At 35.5% G+C, this 15,764-nt stretch overlaps 2 protein-coding genes across 4 annotated transcripts in view; one reads left to right on the plus strand and one right to left on the minus strand.

The window, feature by feature from the left end:
• The window catches only part of gga1 (golgi-associated, gamma adaptin ear containing, ARF binding protein 1), a 73,089-nt gene extending 70,420 nt beyond the window's left edge, over nucleotides 1–2,669 (minus strand). Inside the window, exon 1 of the mRNA XM_028815277.2 lies at nucleotides 2,570–2,669. Within this exon, the coding sequence (XP_028671110.2) occupies nucleotides 2,570–2,666 (97 nt within the window). The 5' untranslated portion in view covers nucleotides 2,667–2,669. The remainder of the gene's footprint in view (nucleotides 1–2,569) is intronic.
• A 5,869-nt stretch (nucleotides 2,670–8,538) lies between these two features.
• The window catches only part of micall1a (MICAL-like 1a), a 73,281-nt gene continuing 66,055 nt past the window's right edge, over nucleotides 8,539–15,764 (plus strand). For all 3 annotated transcript variants that reach the window (XR_007936456.1, XM_028815278.2, XM_028815279.2), the window contains exon 1: nucleotides 8,539–9,396. Coding sequence is in view for 2 of the 3 variants with exons in the window: in XM_028815278.2 (XP_028671111.2) it covers nucleotides 9,254–9,396 (143 nt within the window). In the remaining variant the exon portion in view is untranslated. The remainder of the gene's footprint in view (nucleotides 9,397–15,764) is intronic.

Below are 15,764 nucleotides of genomic sequence, written 5' to 3' on the forward strand. Positions count from 1 at the left end.
TGAGCACAACGTATAAATACAGCAGCATTTCTCAACCTTTAAGTATTTGCGACCCAAGTTTTCATAACAGTTTTAATCGAGCCCCTCTAACGTTTTTTGAAACCCGAATAAAATTTATTCCTATATTTTTTGCTGCCGATACACCGTTACAAGTTTAAAATTTTCCTACATATAGCGAAATTACGCCACATATGGCAACATTCGCACCCCCCTTTTTGTTACTTCGCGTCCCACAGTTTGAGAACCGCTGACATACAGTATTATGAATCCCTGCAGCAGTGCTAGCGCTCAAGGTGTGCCACTTGTTTACAAGAAAGGACCTCACAAACAGTATTGCTTCCTATACTAAATGTTCTGTCCACATTTAATCTAAGCATTTGAGTTAATTTTGGTCTTCACAGTGTTACAATAAAGGAGTTTAATATTAAAATAATGTGTTTTGCAAGCATTTTACACTAAAATTAAGTAATCTTTCACATTACAAATTAGGAATCTCTTGCCAACTACAGCTGACAAAACCACTTGAGGCTGATTTATAACTGGAAAGAAAGCAGAGAAGCAAGAAGCCCCAAGAATCAATCACTTGTTACATTCCGCTGAACTTTCCACAAGTTCCTCTGATGCTTTGTGCATTCCCATCATGACTGGATAAAACTCATCCTCTTCATTATGTATTAATGGGTCGTAAACTGCAACAAAGCCACAGGATTTTTTTTCATGTCAATTGTAACACGAAAATTAACACTTTTTACAGTTAACAGTTGATTTTTAAAAGAATGCTCCAACCGCAAATGTATCTTATGTGTCACTTGAAACCTACAGTTAGAAGTGAAAGTCAAGAAAAGTTTTTAATCTCATTTTTTCATGGAGAAAATGCTTCACACAAATTCTGACTTAAGTGGACCTAATAGTGACCAACTCTGGATGACAGCAAATGATGTGGCAAACGTGCATGGAAAAAAGAAAAGTTCTAACCTAACTCGTGGCATAATCCATGTCTGCTATCCATTCATATACTGAAAATCTGCAAAGTGCATGTAGTTTTTACAAAAATATTATGAATAGATACTTCTGAAAAACTAGGCACACAAAATGAACAGGAAAGATGTTTTCCCATAATACTGATGGCAGACCTTCAGTTTAAAAGCCATATAAAGTACAGTACACCATTTACTATACACTTTATCTTATTGCTAGGTATATTCTGTTAAAACTTTCCAATGCACAGTATTCATTTTTTAAGATATTTTCTAATGTATACAAATTCATTTTTTTCTAAAGTAAATAAACTGCAGTTTTACTTGCGTAATTTCCTCCAAGTCTACTTTTTTTTAGTCATTATCCATGTCACTTTTACTTCAGTTAATTATTGTCTATGTAGTCATACTTCTATTTGAGTAGATTTCTATTTCTAGTATTTCAGTACTTCTTTCACCTTTGATCACTCCAAACTACATACCATAACATATACTGTAAAAAGGGGTTGAGTATTCCTTAAAACATAAATTACAGATTTTTTTAAAAAACACCCCTGCTGTATTATTATTTTTTACTTATACTTTTTTTTGAAAAACCTAACACAATGCAATCGAGATAGGCTTATAGTTGGTCATTTTAAAGTATGATTCAAGTTATTACAATGATAGTGATTAACAATCAAATCTTCAAGACTAATTAAGATTTTGGACAATACTAATGTTTCAAATCCCACACCAAATGGAAACCTACAAAATTATTTGTTATAGAATAAGTATATGCATAACTAAAATGTGATGTACTCCAAATTACCTGTAATGGAAGCCTTTTTAATCACTATTTTGAGGATCAACATCTACTAAACCAGAAAATAAAAGTGCAACGAACCATTTGGAGTTCCTTCGCTGATAGTAACTAATTTCCTTACTGAAATCAAGAGAAATGACTAGTAGGAGGTGGAATGAATGCCTGTAATACACGGTATTGCAGGTTGATTTAATACTTTAGCAGCTTTTTAGAAAGAAATGCACGATTTCCTTGAAGTTAACGCCCCTCTCTATTGATGCCCACACCTGACAGGTTTTGCAATGGGAGGCCATAACACGTGTCAGAAAGTAAAGGTCAAGCCAAAAACATATTATTGTGCCAAAAACATATTATTGTCCAAGTAATATGTGATAACAATTGTTTAAAACGGCAGTCATGAATTATTGGTGCAGAGAAACATTTTGCATGAAGATTAACACTAAGACGCAAAGCTGTCAAATCACAGGTTAAGCAGGAACATCAACTATCCGATCTTGGTATTAAACTTATGGTTCCGCACGGTTAGCACAACAGCATCAGAAATAAAAACAAAAAAGTATACAGAACACTGCAAGGTTTAATATTACAGCTGGAGAGCCAAAATGCACCAGGTCTCTTTCTTTTTACTCTGCCACCTCCCCCAGTCTTGATCCAATGCTGTCCATAATAGCCAAACTAGAAATGCGCCTCTTGTCGCCACTCCCCCACACGTTAACTGTAGTACCCTTCAAGTACAGCCGGCAACCCCAGAAAGCTATCCTGCCTCCAAACCCCAGGTCGCACTCACTGATACGCGACTCCAAACTCTCATCTTCCGGGGGCGCCGCCATCTTGCGGGAATATGTCACATACGCAAACACACAAACGCGCGCGCACACACACATACACCAGCGATTCCACCGAACTCTCGCGAGAGGCGTCACGTCATGGGTGGAGCCTTGTGTACGCTGTTGTTAGAAACTAGCCGGAGACGCGCCTCCGTCGTGTTAATACTGTACATAAAATCCTTCTTACATTATGGTGCGAAATACTGCGTTGTGACTCGTTATGTGAAGAAATCGTTTGCTTTGTGTATAGCTCAAAATATGTACTTTAACCTAATTAAAAGATAAATGCAAATTTAAGTGAGGATGTTCAATATGACCGCAAATGCCTCCTGTTTTCTTCCTCCTACATTTCATCAGACATGCGATCCTGCAGTGCCCGATTAGTGGAGTTAGTTCTAGGTTGGAAGCGGTTAGTTCCAGGTTTGCACATAATATTGAAGGGTTAACCTCCAGCATCCTACCATGACTGTGAACTGAACTGAGCAGGTCTGAAAATCTCAAAAAGTAAAAGTTATTCTGTCCACTAGATGGCATTCATCGTGCACCTAAAATTCCCGAAGTTATTTAAGTTCTGGGAGTACTGTATTCGGCATCTATTTTACTAACCCGCTTTACTAGGGAAACGTCGCCGTGCAGACTACAAGTAACAGTCACTAGCAATTGTTAAATTTACAAAATACCGTGCTACATGCACTACAAATAATTACATTCACCTTTTCCGTTGTTTGCTTGCTGTTGGTACCTTAATGGGAAAAAAGTTAATGGGATCAAGGTGTATTTCCTTACATTTTCTATTTGCAAAGCACTGGGTTTCCGTCTGTTTCTTGAACTGGCCAATTAAATGCACTGAATAGAGGTGGTGTTAGGTATTCTGTGTTTCGATTTTTTCCATATCATGCTTAAATGTGCTAATGTAGGACTTTTTATTACTAACCAACCTGTTAAAGATCATGTTTTGCAATAATCGACAAATAAATTACTATTTACAATGTACTGTATAGGAAGTGTATTATAATGATTGGCCGTGATTGCTATCAGTGGAAATATATCGAGTAGCTGAGTGATGTGCTATGTTAGCACATGATGCAAGCTACCTGAGGAAGCTGAATGTTGTATGAATGTTTCGGGTATTTGTTATGTGTTTCGGAACATGTGAAAAATACACACATTTAATTTAGCCAGAGTCTACTCATATATGTTTATGCACATTTATACCTTTAGAAAAAAATGGTTAAAGGTTATTTTCATACTGAAAACGAAAGAAAGTTAAAGACAACATATCAGCATATAGTCTTCATTATGTGTGCATCTGAAAAGGAAAGAGCAGATAACATATGGAAGATAAGATGGAACAAAGCCAGGATTAATGAAACGAGAAGCTGTCATTAGAAAGATGAAGGAAAAAGTAAAAAGAAATATCTGAGATGAGCTTAGCCTCTTATTTTTTTCTTTGAAAAGCATTTTTGAAGCCCTTTGAAAGGACAAAAACAGAGAAGATCAGTATGGCTATGATCAAAGGATGTGGAGTTTTCTACAATAGACTTTGTAAGGCATTTGATTAAAAAGGCTTGAACATGCTCCTTGAAATAGTCTGTTAGTCATCTCTCTCTGTTTCACCTACGTAAATGGATGAACACTTCCTACGAGGAATGCTGTAGTTAAGATTTTTAAACATCTATACTTACCAGAGGATTCAGATAGAAGGGTATTGTTGGTGATATATTTGCAACTGACATAGTGGCTCCAGTTACAGTTCAAAGTGCCTGGTGAGGAAAATGGCTCTCCTCAATGAAGTGAGCTGTGTCTGAGAAGTTTGCAAACTGTTAGGTGGTCAGCAGAGTTCAGGGTCAAGAGAGGGTTAGGAAAAAAAAGGATCACGTGGCACAATCAGTCTGCAAAATTGAAATGCTTTGTTTGATTATCTGTAGGATAGACTGAGTTTAAGGGTGGAATGAAAGGACCCTCAGGATGTGGGCTTTATTACTTTGGTTTAATATTGAAACAGGACTGAAAAATGTGATAAATAAATAAAAACTGTGTTTTTATCTTAAAATGACTGTTGGGGTAGTTTCTTGTACTGTACAGTATATTGTAAAATTTTAGTATTGTAACACCAGAGGAAATTCCTAGGAACTACATTGCCTGGCAGTAAATTCAAATCCATTCAGATGTTAATATCTGATAAGTTCTATACTGAGTTTAAGGTGGCACAATGGCTTTCTTATTTATTAATAGGAGGATGGAGGACTATTTGGGTGTTGCTAGTGCCTGAAAATACATGGATGAGGCAGACTCATGCAGTGGCATTTTAAATGTTTTGTTAATATTTCTCTTGATATTAAGCATACAATTCTAAATATCTCCTTTCTACATTCTACTGAACAAATTTGTTTTTTTTTAATCAAGTTTCGTTACTTTCTGTTTTATATTCTGAGGTTTTTGTTTTATTTTTCTCTCTCTCTTTTTATTTTGAACTATTGAATGCTTTTAGACCAGCATGGTGGCATAGCATTGCTGTGTCATTGATCGTGTGCGTGTGTTTACCTAGTAAAACACTACATTAGCTATTGCACCATTTTAATTAGCTAAACAGAGTGAAAAATGGCTTCATGATATATTGCAACAATAAAAAAACAATCAGGCTTCATGTTTTCTATGAAGTGTTTAAATAATTTCTAACTGTAGGTCAGATGGAATACAACTGTAAGACTACAACTACACTAAAATAATATCTATCTATCTATCTATCTATCTATCTATCTATCTATCTATCTATCTATCTATCTATCTATCTATCTATCTCACACTCACTCATTAAAACAAAGAGAAAGCGCTGTATTTAAAAGTAGTTGCCACATCTTTCCTTAAATTAAAAGGACAAGACAAGACGTTTCACTTCTATAGGTTCTTTCTACTATGTTAGTCCTGATGAAATGTGTGGTGAGAGATAGTATAGTAAAAGCTAAATAGTCTTAAACAAGGGTACCCGCATAGCTGTTCCTTCCTTACGTTTGTACTGTGATTAAAGTTAGGCTTAATTCTTTGCTACTTAATCATCCTTGTAACATGTAGAAACCCAGTGGCTGTAGCTTGAGCAATACATGTGTGCTCAGTCATACTTTCATACTTAAGAGCATTCACATTAGGTAGAAAGCCCAGAGGGGGCTGTGCAGTCTTTTGGCGTGAAACCCCTACAGATTTTTTTTTTCTCCATCTTAACTGGACTTTTTAAGGTTTTTTTTTTTTTTGGCCAATTTACCTTGTCACTGGACCGTCATTTACAGACTTAAAAAACATATATTTATGGACTCTTATGGATCTTAATTTTTATATCTTTATGTAAGTGTGCATTATTTATTTTTGTAACCTATGTATGCATTATTTTTCTTATCTAATTTTAATGTTTTATTCTTTGCATGTAATTACTTCTTTGATATCTTGTAAAGCACTTAGAGCTACATCATTTGTAAGAAAATGTGCTATAGAAATAAATGTTGTTCATGTTTATTTAGTTTGAGTTCTAATAAGTGAAAGTTTTCACTTGCAGGCCTATGGGGTCCCCAGGACCGAGTTTGGGAACCACTGCTATAGAGAATACCTTTTGCTAATGAAGCTGCACTAACCCTCAGTTTGATAAAAGCAATTCTTTTCTTTTGACTGGATAATTTAATTACTTGTTGTTAAGTTGCTTGATTTTTTTATAGTAACTCTGAACTTTCATTTTGCAAAGTTATTAAGCTGCTGCACCTTTGGCTTTAAAATATTATCATTTGTAATTGTTAATTTGGTGGAAATATGCATACTTATGAACTATTCCTCAAGAATAATGTTTCATGATTTGAGAGTGTTAGTACAGGGCATCCTCCTTTTTCTTGTTTCTGTCATAGGATAGACTGTGAGTTGCTAATTCTTAAGCAACTTGTTTAATTTTTATAGGCTGCTTTATTTGCCTACACTAATATGTTTCCAAATGTACTGTACTGGATAGGAAAATTAAAAAATGTATATATAATTTTCCAGCCCTGTCATCTCTAATAAAAAAGAGGTTCCAGTGTTTAAGCAATGTGTAATTTGGCATATGCTCTGTTTAGATCCTGGACTAATCAGTGGTTTACCTACATTATGAGGCCCTGAAGCTTGAACTATTATGGGGGCCTATAAGAATACTTATAGAATGCATACTACATGAAGAATGTTTTACAAAAAAAAACTATTTTTTCTGTTTTTCCTGACTACACATTCATATACGGTTTTGTCAGAGAGCTTCCTTGCAGTGCCGTTTTCTAGAGACATAAAGAATTTAAACTCTCTTTAGTCATGATATACCGAAGTTTGTTCTTTACAAATGATACCTTTGAAAAATTCCTTTCTGTTTCACAGCTTGTGATAGGCATAAAAACTTTAATACTTTTTCATTTCTGTCATAAATGTGAATAGTGTTTTAAATTATTTAGAATTATTTTATATTAAATATATTTAGAACGAAACATCCTTAATTTGAATTATTTTTTGGTTTACAGCTAGCCTACTTGATACTTTAATAACCCTTTTTATTGTAACTGTTTTTTTTACCTAATTACACTATATTAGTAATACAAATATTTTTGAAAACCCATTCTCATACAGTAGACACCCACAATTTTTAAGAAACGTGGACTAAAGTTGCTTAAGCTTCATTAGTTTCATAGTTGATCTGACCCTGAAAATAATTCCAAGTAGTGGAGTCATTCTCTCTCACCTTAAAATTGCTACCTTTATCTGTTACTAGACATGCCTCATCTCTCTGTCTGTAGATCATCTAATCCAGGAGTTCTCAAACTCAATCCTGAGTAACACTGTGGCTGCAGGTTTTTGTTCCAACCAGCTTCTATTTTTAATTAGACTCCTGTGGTAATATATAATGAAATCAATAAGAGAATGTTTACCTTTTAAATCTATAGCAAAAATAGAAATATGTCTAAATGTCTTATAAATGTAAAAATCATGCTGTTGTGCTTTTCTGAGTGTAGAATAAGAGGGGAAAAAACAGCTAATTAAATAAGATCAGTGTTATCAGTTGATTATGGGGGCCCACTGTGGCTTCATGGTTTGGTTTCACCCAGATTCATAATCAGTGGCAACAACTGATCAGTTGTTGCCACTGATTATGAATCTGGGTGAAACCAAACCATGAAGCCACAGTGGGCCCCCATAATCAAATTGATTGTCACAGGATCTATAAATATAGCATTTATCTATGTTAGACTCTTAACTGTTGAAAATGGGGCTTTGCAGACATGTAAATAATAAATTCAAAAGCAGTAATTGCAAGCCATTAACAACGCTAGTAATGTCTTGGCTGTATTTTAAAATCAGTTTAATGGTAGCTTAATTAAAAAAAAAGTTATTAATCTCTATCAAAAACAAGAAAATTTCTAGGTGCATCCAAAGTTTTGACTGTTATAACTGTATATAAAACGTACGTATATTATTAGATTTTGTATTTTATAACTCTTTTGCACTGCATGATATAACAAATCAATTATGAATAACATTAAAATTATAATATAAACAACATAATAAAATATGAAAATAAACCTAAAATTTAGTATACACATACACACATGCTGTAAATGTATTACACTTTTTGTTTTATTGATGTTAAAGTTGTGTAACGATTTTGATGCAATCCGCTGATTCACGGCAGGATTTATTTTTTTTATTTTTTTATATTTTGGGAAGGCAAGTTCAAACCTCAATCCTGCTCGTCTTTATTCCTCACCTCTTTTTTGTTTTGACACCCATATTTGGAAACAACGCGACACTGGGAGGAATGACAAACCATTTTGAAGGATTTTTTTTTCTTCTTATTATTCAGGTCGATACTAAAAATACCCAGCCGCCTCTGCTCCTGTCTGAACCAGTAAGCGTCTGTCTTCAGAGGATTCCAGCCGACAGCTGCGCTGTGATGCGATGCGGTCAACGAGGGCACGAAGGCAGGAGCGACAGCACCAGCACCAGCGGTGAAGGTTTAAAGTGGACATGTATTGTTGTTTTTTACACGAACTTTTAAAGGAAGATTTATCATCTTAAGGACTAACACGACATAAGTGAACACTGAAAAGAAACTCACTTGTCCCTCATGTTGTGGAAAACTTTGAGTGCAGCGCCCTGCTCTACCTTTGGAGGTGTTACCAGCTGAGAAGAGGAGACTGTTTGATTTCACCGCTGCATTCAGTCGAAGAAATAAACAAGCGACCTTTTGCATTGTTACTAATAACAAACAACAGGATATCCAAACGATAAACCTCTGATCTCTTGTGTTTTAAGTGTGGTACGAAGAAAGCAAAGCTTTGTTTCTCGGTAGTAACTTGGTATCTTTTCCGCACCCCGGTTGGTCAGTTGCTTTGGAACATCTGGGTTGCTGTGCAGTGCTTTTTCTTATTTCGTTGATACTTTGAAAGGCTTTATCCATTGGATAGTTGGCATACATGTTTTCAACCGCGTTCATTTTTAACTTTTTGGAGAGTAGGTGACACACCTCACTACACCAGGACATGTTGTTATAGGCGGGTGTGGAGATTTTTATTTTCTTTTTGTACTTTTTCAATTGGAGAACATTCTTCATAAAGGATTATACCTTTTAAAATTTATTCCGGTGTAAAATGGGCTCACTTAAGGCTCTTCAAGACTGGTGTCGGATCCAATGTGAAAATTATCCGGACGTCGAAATTAAAAATATGACCTCTTCATTCAGAGACGGGATGGCTTTCTGTGCTATCATACACAAGCACAGACCGGATTTAATGTGAGTATTATATATTTTTATTAATGTTTAATACCTATGCCATGCACAGCGTGAGTAAATAGTACAGATTTCTAAATGACTGGCATGTGCAACGTAGGCCGTGCAGCAACGATATTGGAGTTGTGTTTAGCCGGTAAAACGTCATAGTGGAGCGGGCAGGAGGAAACTCCAAACTACTGGTGTCAAACTGAATAGGTTTACTTTAATCTTTTGACAAGCATAGCTGATTTCAGCAACTGGTGGATTACACTAAGAAGAGAAAGTTTAACGCAGAGGTTTTTATTTGCTAATATTGAAAAATCCCACCTTCGGCGAACAAATCGCGTAAGTGAAAAATGGCACATGTATTAAAGTTTTTTGGTGACTACAGTCAAGAACCCTTTTTTAATCTGTACAATCGTAAAAGAGTTTGCTACAAATTCTTAATGTCGGTTGACAGAAATCTAAACCAGTTTATGCTTCTGGCCTATTACTATAAGTAATACGCGATTGTTCTTTTAAACTCCTTGCTTCACATTAATTTGTAGGCTCTACGCAAGTTGTCATTCGTATTTCGTTCAATTGATTAATAGTGCTAAAATAGAAATTACTGGATATCTCGGTTTTACTGAGGTTTTTTTTATGTTTAACAACATGTTAATAAAACCGCATCTATTAGGAATTCTCAAAGTGACAGTCCATGACAGGGCCCAATTTTACATACACTCACACTCACACCTACACATACAGGACTAACATACAGTCAAGTATTCTGAAGTAGACTTTTTCCAGTATACAGTAGTATTAGATTTCCATATTAGTTTCCATTGAAGTTTTTTCCTCTTTTTATACTGTATAAATAATGGTGTGTTTGCTTATGTATTATTCCAGTACAATGCTGATTTTTACCCCTTAATTTCATGTACATTACAGACTACAGATTTCATTCAGTTAGAGCAGAATTGTGAACATGCATGATACAGATTAAATGACGTTTTTCTAAGTTAGAACAGATTCAGACTTATCTCATTTGATTCATTTTAGTGTTGATATAAACATATGTGCTGTGCTGCAAAGACGTGCAACCACTGAACAAGTAAGTAATTTAAATCTTGGCGTTATTTTGCCCTGTCAGCCTCTCACAACTTATAACAAGTCCAAGATAAAACCTCTGTGTACTGATGTAAGCTGTTGAAGTATGTTGGGGAATTTGCTAGTCATGCTTGCTTATAGACAGATGTGGGTAAATGCCGTTTTACTGGTACTGTATACTGGTTTTAATGCAGTAGCATTTGGCATGGATCCTGGTACACAGAAAAAATGTATACATCGTGGTGCTGCTCTCTCCTTGCAGTGCAGCTTGTGCTTTCCTATAAAAAAATAGGGTTGGTTCATGTTAAAAGACACCTATCAGGTTTGTTATGCTGCATTTACCCTACCTGGTTTCAATCCCCAATGTCTGTACTTTTTGTAATTACATGGTCTAGATGTGGCTGGAATATTGACTTACACATCCTGCTTATATGAAATGTTTACCCTGCCCCGCTGTAACATAGTGATGCAGATAAGCCATAAACTTTGATCTCCATATACATTTTCTTTCTTTTCTATTGGATGCTCTTGAGGTTTCTACTTTTTTTTTGAAGCAAAGTTCGTTTAAGTATGTTGATTAGCTGAAGGAGGGCAATGGCAATACGTGCCTCAGCATTTTCTACCAATTTCTGTACTTTTATTCTGAGAAGAATATGGGAACAAAACAGGAGCCAAGAGCAGTGGAACTGCATCATTTTCATTACTTTTATGAGTTCAAATTAGACATTTTAATATCTGTGCAGTCGAATCTTTCCATGCCTCTCTTTTGCTTTAACCTGTTGCATGTTGCACAAATGTGACATATGCATTGTAGAGCTGCTTTCTGTTTGCAGTGCAGCGTGTGCTTAGTCTGCCAAAAAAATAAAAGACAAGTCACATTTACAATTTCACTATACAAAAGCTGCCTGTTTCTGATCACAGAAAATGGGGTACCATGTTGTTTATACATGTTCAGACCAAATCCAGTCTATGTCAGATATGTGAAAAATGGAATCGATGGATGCAATCCAGTAACATCAGAGTGATAGGATAGACATGGCATGTACATCCGAAAAGCAAACAACTGGAAATTAAAGAGGTCTTGGTCACTTCTATTCCAGAACATAATGTATACTTGTGTTTTGAAAGAAGAACAATGCCTACCCACCTAAACCAAAGAAAAGTCTTTTTGCTCAATTAACTGTATGGGACTTTGATGTTGAGCAACAGACTCACTTCACTTTAACTCGTTATCACCAGATTATTTTACACATGGCAAGCCACTGTGGAAAAAAGTCTTTCCAGATATAACAATATTTTTTTCTTTTTGCATCTGTAGCTGTTCTTTCTGTAAATGGGGATTTTCCAGCCACTGCTTATTGACGCTACCTGTTAATTCTGCCACTAATTGCACAATGCCTACACAACCCCTTAATGACCTCTGTTTTCATCTCTTTATATTGCCTGCCACTGCACCATGTCCTTGGCTTGTTTAATCAGAATTTTAAATAATAAGGGAGAGTCTCACCATGCACAAGCTCAAGAAAGAAATGGATAAAATCTATAACAGGCAAATTAAATATAGGAGTGAATAATAATTCATGGATAAAATTAAGTAACTCCATAGATGTAATTGGTTGTAAAGGGGTATTGCCTGTTAATGGTGATACAGTATGGGTGTCTAATATTAACATTTTTTCTTTACCAGCCTGATGTATCAGGTGACTATTTTTGTACTTTTCATTAGATTTTATTACCAGCGATTGTCATAAAAATTTCAATTAATTGCATAATATGAGTGTTAAGCCATAAGTTGCAATATTGCTATATGAGTTTGTTTTGAGTAGTGGGCAGCTAACAAAAATGAATGCATACTGCTGAGGCCATTGTGTAAGTCAAGTAGAAGAGGTACTGAAATAGAATGGTGCCATTTCGCTTTGTGAAAAGTCTTCAGAAATGATATTAGACTTTTGTAAACAGAAATATGTTTGGTCACTGCACTTGGTTATGGAGACGATGTTGAAATAATTATAGTGCTGCCACAAATGCTTATTTTGTAAATGATTATTGAATAATTTGTCTCAATAATTCAGACATATGAATTTGTACTGTATTTAAATATTTATTGAATAAACTGATATAGAATTTGAAAACATCAGGATATGAAAAAACACAACTAGAATAGCTCCAACCAGCAAACAAACAAGACAACACTGTTATCAATAAAATTAAGTCAAAAATGCCTAAAAGTAAAACATATTTTTAATTTAATAATAGACTTAACATAACTTGGTGTCAGCAGTCCAACCTGAAACAAGACCAGATATGGGTGTTTAGGCTTTTGGGTTCTTTTAGATTTCGGTGTTACAATGGGTCCATTCTGACTCATTTCACAAGTATTTTCAAAAGAATCCGTCTGAAATTAAGATGTGTTATTTGTAGACAGCATGAATTTAGTTGTTAGGCATATTTGGCATAAAGCATCTTAAATTATGTTTTTAAAGTATAAATTATACCAGCTGAAATCATGTTGTAGTCTATCAAAATCATGTGCAGAGGGTTCTGTACAACACGTAATTTAATTCACTTCTGCTTAAAAAAAAATAATAATACTGTCTCAAACACAGAAGGTCAAGAGAAGAAATGGCAGAAAACCTTTAAACTGTGCAACAACACTTTGTAGACGGCTATCTGTATAATTCATAAGTTGCACTTCCAGGGCAGTCCTTTCCAACGATTTAAATGTATGTAAAGCCCAGAACCAATTTAGCTAAGACCTGCTTATTTTTATACCTTTTTTTTTTTTGAACATTAAAACCAGGGTTTTGCAAAGCTGACACTGTGCATGTTTGTACTTTAAACTGCTTAGAAACTCTCTTCAAAAAAGCCAACTTCCCAGCAGTAGCTTTCCAAGAGTGGACAGAAGCTGCTGTGCCGCAAACTCTTTCAGTTTGGATAAACTGTGCCGAGTTTAAAAAAATACATCTTTCTGAATCAGCCTTTTCGCTTATTAAATGTGATTTATTTGCAATTTAATGATTGGAGAAAATACCTAAAAATAACTTTATAAAGTTGACCTATGTTTATACAGTGCCTTCCATATAGTTTGGGACAAACTACATTTGTCCTTGATCTACTCCTATGTTCCACAGTTTAAATTTACAAATCAAGCAATTCAGATGTGATTAAAGTGCACATTGCAGTCTGTCATATGAGGGGATTTGCATATATTTTTGTCAGACCATGTAGAAATTGCAACACTTTTTATCCATGGTCCCCCAATTTCAGGGCACCATAATTTTTGGGACATAGCAATGGTAGGTATATTAAAGCATTCATATTTAGTAGTTTGTTGCATCTCACATGGATGCAATTCATAGACATCACCGTATCTTCTTTGCTCATGCTTTGCCAAGCCTCTAATGCATCCATCCTCTTCTGCCTGTTTTGGGTGCTTGTCCCCTTAAGTTTTCTCTTAAACATATAGAAGGCACGCTCAGTTTGATTTAAATCCAGTGGCTGGCTTGGGCATTCAAGAATTGTCCATTTGTTAGCTTTGAAAAACTATTGTGTTACTTAAGTAGATTGTTGGAGATCATTATCTTGTTTACTGGTACTTGAACATCTGAGATGTTTCTATAGTGTACCCCTCAGAATTCATTGTGCAACTGCCATCAGAAGTTCCATCATCAGTGAAGATAAGTTTGCCAGTACTTGTAGCAGTCATACATACTCAAGACATTACATCCCCAACCTCCACGTTTAACAGATGAGGTGGTATGTTTTTATCTAGTTTAGTTCCTTTTCATCTGCACACTTTGCTCTTGCCATCACTCTCGTACAGGTTCATCTTTATCTCCTCTGTCCACAAAGCCTTCCTTGTTCCATAATTCTGCAGGCTATATGAAGTACTTTTCACATACTGTAATCTGGCCATCCTAACTTTGTGGCTAACTAGTGGTTTACATCTAGCAGTGTTGCGTCTGTATTTCTGTTCATGAAGTCTTCTGTAAATAGTCTTCAGGAGGCAGATGTGCATAAGTCAGAGACTGTTTCTGATCTGTCACACAGGCGTTTGGGGCTTTTTCTTTACCATAGTGAGGATTCTTTTATCATCAGCAGTATAGTTCTTTCTTGGGCCTACCAGTCCCTTTGTGATTACCAAACTCACCGGTACATTCTTTCTTCTTAATGATATTCCAGACAGTTGATTTAAGTAATTCTATGGTTTACTTCTAATGGTTTTGTTTTTGGTGTTCAGCGTCATAAAAGCTTCTTTGACTCTTATTGGCACAGCTCTTGTCCTTTATGTAGACCAATGGCAAAGATGGTAGAAGTAAGCCTAGAAATCTTATTCCTGCACTAATGGATCAGTGAAGCACATCTGAATAATCACAAATACCTGTGACGCCAATTGTCTCAAACATTGTAGTGCCCTGAAATGGGGCGGGGGAGAGGGGTTAGGGAATGTAGAAAACATTTTGTCATTTCTACATGGTGAGACATAAATGTATGCAAATACCCTTAAACGAAAGTTTGGAATGTACAAATCAAACAATTCAGACATGATTATAGAGTAATTTTAAACTGTGAAGCAGAGGGGTAAATCAAGGGCAAATGTGTCTTTGTTCCAAATATTATGGAGAGCACTGTATAGGATGTTATTGCTGTTCAGTTTTGACCACCGCTGATAAGTAGTTTTCTTTCGGATCCATGAAATGTCAGTTAAACAGTTACAAGTTGCCAGATATTTATGCCAGGGCCAGCAAAGGGTGAAAATGAATCTTAATTTAACAGACTAGTCTATTGTATTTAGCTAGTCTTTGTGCTGAAATATTATTTTACTTTAGTGCACTCAAGTAATGGTGGTAACTGACAAATGCATTTAGCAGGCAATTTATCTGTTCAGTTCCAAGAAATATAGTGGGTATAATTTTCATCCTAATGCTAGCCCCTAGCATGAATTTCTCAAGATACTCACTTTCACAACACTTAAAAGAACTACTGTATTGTCAAAGAGCTAAGTAAGTGTAAGTGGGATACTTGTGTCATTGTTGTCTTGTCCTGTACTGTACTCGTAGCCAATATGTTTCCTGTTCAGGTGTTCATGCACTGAGCTAGTTCTATTGTGGAACACCACACAATGAACAACCACTTTCTCAGATTTTTTGGGTGAAATACTCCCACACAGAGGATAAATTTGCCTGATATTTGGGAGAACCTTCTTCCCCTGAATGGGGTGCAGCTGTCTCCATGTTTAATGTAATCAGAAATTGTACAGAGCATCATAAAATGCTGGTTCATAATGTGGTAGAGTG

The sequence above is a fragment of the Erpetoichthys calabaricus genome, chromosome 12 (assembly GCF_900747795.2).
Source record: "Erpetoichthys calabaricus chromosome 12, fErpCal1.3, whole genome shotgun sequence".
NCBI classification, from domain to species: domain Eukaryota; kingdom Metazoa; phylum Chordata; class Cladistia; order Polypteriformes; family Polypteridae; genus Erpetoichthys; species Erpetoichthys calabaricus.